The following is a 10,000-nucleotide window of genomic DNA, read 5'->3' on the forward strand; positions in this document are numbered from 1 at the left end:
GGACTTCTGATCTCCTGAGTACCACAGAGTCTAACTGGAGATGTCTCAGGATTCTTAGAGTCGGCCTCGGCTCGGTGGACGTCCAAAGGCTTCGTCCCACAGAGGACGTCAGGAGCCGGTACGATGTCTGGATGCCTCGGGATGGGTACAAAGAGAGAAGCAGTGGAAAGGGATTAACATATCTGCTGTTCATAAAAATGTGCTGGTCTGATGTACTGGTGCATGATATTATGGGATGTATTATGTGTACGCCTGACTAAAGAGATGAGTTTAACACAAAGGAGAACCGTTTATCTAAAGGATTTATGGACATTTCCTGATGGCAGCACAAATGCTTTGACCATTTTTCCAGCGTGTCACATGCGTTAGCTGGAACACGTCTGTAGAACTCGACTCCTGCTCAGTGCAGCTGTGGGCAGTGTAAGTGCTAGCTTCTCTTGGGGGTAACTTTAATGGCTAGTTCTCTGTTAAAAATATCAAACTATGCAGAAAATATGCAGGTTTTTTTTTTGGCAGAACCTTCCGCTGATTAAACGTGTATTTTTTTGCTTCAGCGTCTGTTACGAGTTATATCGTTTGTCTCGTTTTCTCGGGCCGTGTCATCGCCTTCACAGCCTTCACTTCTTTTAATGCATCGTGTGCCGACCCCATGTTTTTCTCCTTAGTGTTTCTGATTCAAAATCAAACTGAGGGGATGTCTTATATCTTTACTGCCTTCAGGGTAGAACTGTGCTGTACTAACCTTTAAGTAACCCTAACCCTATGTGGTACCTTAGTGGTTAAGGTGCTGGACTACTGAAGGGATCAGAAGGTTGTGAGTTTGAATCCCATGGCCCCCAAGCTGCCACTGCTGGGCCCTTGAGCAAGGCCCTTAACCCTCAATCGCTCGGGTGCGAGATGTTCTTATACTGAAAGCCGACATGACAATATGACACGACAACGAGTCATTTTAGATCAGACTTGTAGAGAGAACTGACTGAAAATATCCACTAAGTCAATTTCAACATACCGAACGAACTCATTGTCTTTGAGACGACGTTGAACTCACCTACATCGCCATCGTCGCATTCACTGTGTTTAGCATTAGACACTGCGATATTTACTAAACCTCCCTGAGAAAAGCATCTCCAGTCTAAAGCAATCAACCCAGAGCTGTTTTTTGTACCGTATCCATTAAGTCGTATGTGATGATTTAATTTTATTTTAGAGCAAACGAGTAACATAACAGACAGGGTTCAGGGTGTTATTTCACCTTGTTGGACATGTAGCAAGTCTCTGTGGAAATAAAGGCTCAACAGTCATTAAGATCATTTCACACTCCAGAGGAAATCTGATCTCCTTCACTTTATTTTGCAGTGACCAGATGTTGGCGAGGCTGGAGGTGGTGTAGCTTCACCTCAGATTTTAGTGTGCACTGATTGGAGAACAGTTTTGTCTTTTTCTGATAGGTTGTATAGCGTTTACTTCAAAATGGATTACGCTTAATTAAATATCCAGTTGTTTACTTCTAATATCGATCAAAAATGATGTACACTAAAGGGCCAAAAGGCCAGATTTAGTTCCATCGTCGCTGTTATATTAATCTACTCTGTACTGGGAAGGCTTTTATTCAGCCACAAGCATTAATGAGGTCAGGCTCTGATGTTGGATGAGGAGGTCCTGGGTTCAGTCAGTGTTCCAGTTCATGGGTTGAGTTCAGGGTTCTCTGTGCAGGACACTCGGGTTCTTCCACTCCAAACCTTGGCAGGCCATGGCTTCATGGACTCTTTTTCTGCACAGGAATGTTTTCATGCTTGAACACATTCCAGGCCTCATAGTTCCATGAAGGGAGATTGTGATGTTACAGAGACGTTCTATACGGTCGTGCCTCTTTTGGTAACGGTTTGTGTAAGGCTTGATATGATTGATATTTCTGATGCAAACAGCGTTTCTTCATTGAGGTTATATATCGAATTTTAAGGTTCTGTACTGGGCCAATGGAACTAGAGGTCTTCACGGGTCCACTTATATCCGGAAACACGAGGTCCGACCCTGATAATAGCGGCATCGGGTGTCGGGTAATTTATAATGAATGTGTTTTTACCGAACGGACCCGAGAAGACCCGAACTACTGTATCTCGTGTGTGTGCCTCGACTCGAGTCCTTTTCCAACCTCTCCTCTGTTTGCCAAGACCGCTTGTGACGTGTGGCTGGCGGTAAGCTAATTTCCATTGAAACAGACCTGTCAATCAATTTTTAATCCATTCTGAGTTACGCAACATTCGGGTCCAGTCGGGTTAAAAAAAAATTGCCAACGGGTCGGGTCGGACTCAGGTCTGATTTTGTTGGGTTTGTCTCGGGTCGGGTCTTTCTTTAAAAAAAATATTAAATTATGCACGTCTGGTTCGGGTAAAAAGCGATTCGGGTCACGTCGGGTCGGGTCCATTTCTTTAGACCCGAGAAGACCTCTAAATGGAACCTCGCTCTATGTAGAATCGCTCTTAATTGTGTGGGTCAAGTTAACATCAAGCTAGATTTTCTAGAGCACCAAAAGGGAATCATTTGGCAAAATAATACATGAAAAAAAATTCCAAACACCAAAACCTGATGAAGACCTGATGGTTTAGGGAATGTTGAAAGTCATCAATATCTCAGGGTTAGATCGCTGCAAAACCAATGCATTCCAAACTCTACAGCAGAATTCAGGTAATTTGTCTGCGATTATGTCTAAGACTCCAAATTGGTTGGGTCACTGATCCAAAAGTAAATCAACAGCAGAAACTTTTTTTTTTAAACGGCTGAGTCAGTGTCCTGATCAATCCCAGTTAAACGGTGTGAACTCTGGTGTGATCCAAAGCAGGCCAAACAGGGTGTACCAAAAAAACATGCAATAAACTATAAACTAAAACAGTTGTGACCAGAGGAATGGAAAAATACCTACTGAACACATTCTAACTGATGTGAACAACAGCTACCGAAGGCATGTGGATGATGTTAATGCCAATAAAGTAGATCCCATATGCTTGTTTATTACAGACTTGTTCCGTGTAGTTTCATGAATGTTTGGGCTTGTAAACTGTTAAGCATCTAGTTTGTTTAATAGAACTGCCTTTATTTATGTACTTTTTGTAATTATTGGATGACATTCATGCAACCAATGCAGAAATCCTCTGGAAGGTCTGACATCTGTATGAATAGTGAACCGCCTGCCTGGTGCCTGGGGATGCTAGCTAGGCCCTGCCTGGTGCCTGGGGATGCTAGCTAGGCCCTGCCTGTTGTATGGGGATGCTAGCTAGGCCCTGCCTGTTGTATGGGGATGCTAGCTAGGCCCTGCCTGGTGCTTGAGGATGCTAGCTAGGCCCTGCCTGGTGCTTGAGGATGCTAGCTAGGCCATGCCTGGTGCCTGGAGATGCTAGCTTGGCCCTGCCTGGTGCCTGGGGATGCTAGCTAGGCAAGCTTTGTTTTTGTAATTGTAAAAAACCACCAGCCACTTTCCAGTTCTCTATTACACTCAATTCATGATCATGCCAGTCAAGATCAAGGACAGAGCGCTGACAAGAATTATGGCTAAAAATGTAAAGTGAAAGATCTTTCATTCATGTAATCCAACTACTTACACCACCAGGAATTAGCCCCTCAATATGAAACTGGCCATTTAAATGTACTTTTTTATTTTTGCTTTTCTCCCAAGTTCCTCCTGCACCACAGTGCAAACAGAAAAACCTCTAGTGAGCACTTGAGTTCGACCACAGAAAACGCTTGTATTTCATGCAGTTAAACCAAGGTCAGTAGCGGCTAACTAATAGCCTGTCATTTGACCAGAGAACGACAAGCAGCCTGAGCCTCATTCAGGCAAGCTCCATTTTCAGGGTCCTCCTAATCACAGCGAATTGTTGTTCGGCAGGATTTTGCGGCAGACGAATCCGCCTCCGTGTCGCGCAGCGGATTGTCGTGGTTTTTTTTCCCCTCGTTGCCTTTGGCACCGAACGCAATCATTATGAAACGAACGTTTAAATAAAGTGGCCTCGGTATGCACGATGGAGGTTAGCATTTTAGCATAAAAATGATGCTTCGTTTTAATTTGGTGGTTGACATTATGGCATACTTTTGTTTTCAGAGTAAAATGTCTGCTGATTGATGGTCTCCACCTTCCCTGCTCCAGTCACAGACCACACAGTATACGATCTCTGTTCCTTACACTCCTCAGACCTTCTCAGACAGTCTGATTCAATTTGTGTAAAAGTTGCAAAATCATTTCTATGTGAAGAAACAAAAGATATTTACAGATTGAATTTATTGACGATTTTAAGGCAGCAGGTGAACTTCGGTTTCTATCCAAATGTCTTGCAGTGTCTCCGAAGAGAAGGATTACTATGAAGAGCAATTGAACAATTCGTTTTTGTTCACAATTACACTTTTGTGGTGCCGAACAACAGCACCCCCGGTGGTTGTAAGAAACACTGTATGGTGAAAATGCCTTATAATGAATGAGTAACGGAAAGTTTGCTAAAACAGTGAGATTCTGATGATTCTGGCATCAGGGGCTAAGAACAGCTAGCTAGAATGACACAAATAAAAGCATGGGATTAGTTTAAAAAGTGCATCACGGCATTGTTCATAAAATAGCCTGATGGAAGAAACACAGGATCTCAGGAGGTTATAATTATTGTCCTTTTTTTATGTTTTTCAGGTTATTAAATAACTTAACACGCAATTAACACTGTGACATGGTGAAGTTAACTTCTTTCCCGTGTTCAGAATGTTGAAGTCATCTGTTTACCGTCTGCTTTACAGATCCACATATCAAAGTAAGTGGGAAAAGAGACGACGTGAAAGAAGCCAAGGAGAAGATCATGTCCGTCCTCGATACTAAGGTGAGCGCTTCCTGACCTACGTTCATTTGGTTGCACAAAGGCAGGAGTTGTGTTTTAATTGTGATCAGAGTTTTAACGTTGCCAGTAAATCGTGTAAAGTGATATTGTCTAACAACCAACATAATGAGTTTTTTTTAATTGAGATCAATAAATAATATCTATCAGTCAAAAAAAAAAATACATTGATAGTATAAAGAGAGATTTTATTTTATTTATGAGACATTTTGTTCATATTTATAATTTTTAACAATTTATAATTGATAATTAACTTTTAATAATAATAAAAGTAATAAGTTTAATTTTAAAAAGTTTGTTTTTAAAAATTTGAAGAAAAAACACAAAGCTTATAATCAGAAATATTTTTTCACTGATTTAAATTGATAGTTAAGTCAAATAAAACTTGTTAAAATAATCGACACTTTGGTTAATTTTTATTTTATTTTATTTAAATGAAATGTAAATGTTAGATGACAGAAACAACAAAACAATTAAAATATTGACTGAAAATTTACTTAATTAATTAATGTTTATTTATTTATTTATTTGAGGAAGGTGTCAGGTTTTTTTTTTGCAAGGACCTACCATATTATTTATTTATTTATTTATTTATTTATTTATTTATTTGAGGAGGGTGTCTTTTTTATTTTGCAAGGACCTACCATATTATTTGTTTGTTTGTTTGTTTGTTTGTTTGAAGAAGGTGTCATTTAATTCAGTACAATTCTGATATTTCAGCATAAATTTTTTTTTTACGTAAAAATTTTGACTTTTGTTCATTTTACAATTTTAGCATTGTACGTGATATAAATGAATCACAGTTTGCTATCTCAGATTAAAGTGACTGAATGTTTCCTGAAAGAATCAACTCAAAATCCTTGTATGAATCTTACAGATTTCTTATTATATTTATTACAAACGCTGCTAAAACTAAAAAAAAAGTGATACGCGTAACTAAAAAAGTGGGATGTGTTGTTTATATTTTTAATAATAGTTCGTAAACTATACTAAAAATACTAAAGAAGTTTAAGTTTATTTCTTTTTTTGTTTGTTTGTTTATCTCTTGTTTTATCTGTTACAGCTGCATTACAGCTGCATTACTCTGCATTACTCCTACTGCGTGTACGATCCTATTGTTAGCGTTTATTATAATACTCTTATGATACTCCACTTGTAAGTTAGACACGTTTCTATAGAAACCAGCACTTTGTTGTTCTGTGTCTCCTGCTGGTCTCCACACAGTTCAGAGGTCTCTCTTAGCCAGCGACCCTGCACACAGCAGTCATTCCTCTGGCTGTCCGGGGGGAGATAGACATCATTCTGCAGTTAGATAATCACTCACAGAGGGACGCCTGAGCTCCTCTGTGATAATAGCATCTGCAGAGCATTCCATCGCTACAGGAGGTCAACCTCTGCACCGAGGAAGAGCAGGACGACTGAACTGTCTTGTATCTCATTAGATTCGTACAATCTGTGAGTTACAATCTAGGAACAGCTTCACGGGCTACGATCTGAACTAGATAGCTTTCTTATCTGACTGGAATCTGACCCTAAATCAAAAATAATAAAAAAGGATAACAATTACAAAATGTACTAGATGACAGCTGATTACACAATCCATCCATCTCCTAAAGGGAAACAGGCTCATTTGTCTTTTATGTAATAGCAGAAGTAATAACAAAAATAGACTCGCCATGCCAGAGCTTGGAGAACTTCCAGTGGAAAGACAGGAATGAAACCAGACTAGCGACACCTTCTAGCCTGGATCATGTAGAACCCGATATAACCAAATAACACAGTAATACACATGTATACTGTCGTATACGCTGTAAAACTCATACTACATTCATTATTAAACTAATTATACTCCTATTGTCAAAATTTGGATATTTTAAATATGATTTTTTTTAAATAATAAAACAGAACTTTATCTAATCCATTTTGCATCATTTTGCAGACTCTCTTATCCACAGTGACTCACATGATATCATTTTTATACAACTGATTGTTAAGGACCTTGCACAGGGGCCCAACAGTTGTAGCTTTGGTAGAACCTGGGATCAAACTCACAACCTTCTGATTGGTAGCCCAACACCTTAACCACTAGGCTACCGCATACCCACATGTCATTTCTATGTGAGGAAACGAATGATATTTACAGGTTGAATTTATTGACGATTTTAAGGCAGCAGGTGAACTTTGGTTTCTAATGAAATGTCTTGCAGTGTCTCCGGAGAGAAGGATTACTATGAAGCGCAATTTAACAATTCGTTTTTGCTCACATTACACTTTTGTGGTGCCGAACAACAGCACCCCCGGTGGTTGTAAGAAAAATACATCTTCATGCTTTTTATCATGGCGGAACTCGTTTAAATATTCTTTGCCAATTTACGGCACCTGTAATGAAGCTATGTTTAGACTCTAAAACGTTTGTTTAACTGATTTGGCTAATTCGTTAACATATTCTTCTTTTTAATCGAATAATTTCTCAGGCTTTCCCATACAGAGCTTTGAGTTTTGTTAGCTTTTGTATTGTTAGCATTAATAGAATTCATAGAGAGGACAGAAAACATGAGCCTGGGGAACTATGACTCACTCCTGGAGCTCAGATCTGTTTCAGCACAGTAGTGACAGCTTCGCCGCTGCTCTTAAGTCATCAGGGCTTCCATAACATCTGCTTTAGTGAACGTACGGTCTGTACTAGCAATGCCTTGGTGACACGTCTGTCTGCTTGGTAACGCAGAGCAATCGCGTGACTCTGAAAATGGACGTTTCACACACCGAGCACTCGCACGTCATCGGCAAAGGAGGCAACAACATCAAGAAGGTGATGGAGGATACGGGCTGCCACATTCATTTCCCTGACTCTAATCGCAACAACCAGGCGGAGAAGAGCAACCAGGTCAGATTTATCACCTTCATATGTGAACACATGCACAAATACACATTCTAATTTAATATTAGAAACATTTTATTAAAGGTGAGGTCTCCGTTGTTTGAAAGCCAATGTTGACATATAAAATCACCAAAACAAACACGCCCCTAACCCAAACGGGTCCCACCCCTGTATGATAGCTCCGCCCACACATACGTACGTAACCCGGGCGACTAACAGAAAGAAACGTGTCTTTATCGTAGCTGAAGGGAAGAACAATACGATTGTAGATAAACAAACAAGCAAAAATGCCACACAAGCATAATGATGTAAAGGACAAAGGCATATATTAGTTCTGTGTAACAAAGCAAAACCAACGTTACTCACCTATCGAGAAGGAAAAAAGCGCCTCGGCGTCTTAAGTAAAGTCGGCCACATATTCACAGGTCGGAGTTTCCCGAGTCGATAACTCCTGAGCTAAACGCTGTTACTACACAAAAGGCGGTTGTAGCTGCCTCTCTACATTACTACGATAGAAAAGAGGTGTTATTTGTGTAGTAACAGCGTTTAGCTCAGGAGTTATTGACTCGGGAAACTCCAACCTGTGAATATGTGGCCAACTTCCTGCTCCTTCAGTTCTCTCCAGCGCTGGAAAGCTGATCCTATATTAACACGTCCTACTTCTTGTCCTTATCGTAAGTCTTTCTTCTCTTTCTTTGTTTTTATCCTCCATGTCCATGTTAAAACCGCTTTCTGCTAACGTCACACACGCGCACTGAACACTCTCTCCGCCCGTATCGTCAAGCCCTGCCCCTTTCTGCTCATTGGCTACACGTTTGTTTTGAATTTTATTTTTGATTTTTTTATTATTTGACCCGACTCAGATTTCTGAAGCATTTCTCAAAAATCTGAGACCCCACCTTTAAGAGGTCGTTCATTGTAATTAGTATTAAGTGGTGAATAACATAATAACACAGTCTCATACAGTACACTCACTCACACGGCTGTTTGTTGTCCGCACCAGTTACGGCAACGACCCTCGATTTCCCAGGATGCATTGCATTCTCCATTTCCTATCATCCATCTCTTTATCCTCGTGACTGTTTGATCTTTTCTTTTATTCGATTGTTAATAAATAAAATCGCCGTTCGTCTCGCCAGATAACTGACATCTGTTCCATACATCTACAGTCACGCTCCAGGCTCGTGCGAGGGAACGTAGCCGGAATTTTATCAGCTTAATCTAGGAAATCTTATTACTTTCTTATTTAAATCATCTTCCTAGAGCAGCACTATTCGATTAGTAGCTCTCCAGTTTGGTTTTGCTGCTTCGTTGATTGATTATTACCAGGTTATTAAATTCAATTTAAAAGCAATTTTTTTTTTTTATGTATTAAGGGATTTTAACACAAAAAAGACAAACAGCTTTGTCCGATATGTCCCACTTTGCCAGCAGATATATTCGACACAGATACAGAAAATTAGCTCAGATCGTTCTCCAGATCATTATGAGTTCTACCTGGAGCCTGAAGTCATTTCTCTGCTTTTACACTAAAGCCATTGTTCTGCTTTAATCTATAAACCGTTATGTTGCTTAGCAACCAAATATTACGTATAACAGACTACACAGCATGGTGGAAAAATAGCTTACAACAAATAATATTAATAAGTAATTCAATTACCTATTATACATTGGTTCAGTAAGCACTTTGCTTTGTGCCCAGGAATGTTTTTTGATCCACGATGAACCTAATGATCGCCCTAACGTACGTCAACACGTAATCAAATCATTATCAAAGACGTAACGTTACTAAACACAGACACCGATCAGCCAAAACATTAAAAAAAACACTTGCTTAATATCATGGCGGTCCTAACTGTGCCACCGATACAGCTCTGAGCGGTTGAGGTGTGTCCTCCACAAGATCTCTGAAGGTATGCCGTAGTATCTGGCACCATCATCAGCATCAGATCCTTTATGTCATGTACTTTGTGAAGTGGAGCCTCCATGGATCAGACTTGTTTGACCAGCACATCTCACGGTGGCTCAATGGGATTGAGATCTGGAGAACTTGGAGGCCTCAACACTTCGAACTCGTTGTCATGTTCCTCGATCCGTTCCTGAACCGTTCATCCCGGAGTCATATCTTTTCCAGGTAAGTGATGGACATGCAGCAGACCTTCTACCTGATGTAAAAGAAAATGTGATTCATCAGCACAGACCATCTTCTTTCACCGCTCCATGGTAAAGGTCTGATCGTAGGTGCTTTCAGCGG

At 40.1% G+C, this 10,000-nt stretch overlaps 1 protein-coding gene across 2 annotated transcripts in view; it reads left to right on the forward strand.

Annotated features, from left to right (window-relative positions):
* The window catches only part of LOC113649383 (protein bicaudal C homolog 1), a 77,941-nt gene that overhangs the window by 48,297 nt on the left and 19,644 nt on the right, over positions 1-10,000 (forward strand). For both annotated transcript variants that reach the window (XM_047817597.1, XM_047817596.1), the window contains exons 4-5: positions 4,774-4,853; positions 7,594-7,752. In XM_047817597.1, coding sequence (XP_047673553.1) covers positions 4,774-4,853; positions 7,594-7,752 — 239 coding nt within the window. The remainder of the gene's footprint in view (positions 1-4,773; positions 4,854-7,593; positions 7,753-10,000) is intronic.

The sequence above is a fragment of the Tachysurus fulvidraco genome, chromosome 8 (genome assembly GCF_022655615.1).
Source record: "Tachysurus fulvidraco isolate hzauxx_2018 chromosome 8, HZAU_PFXX_2.0, whole genome shotgun sequence".
NCBI classification, from domain to species: domain Eukaryota; kingdom Metazoa; phylum Chordata; class Actinopteri; order Siluriformes; family Bagridae; genus Tachysurus; species Tachysurus fulvidraco.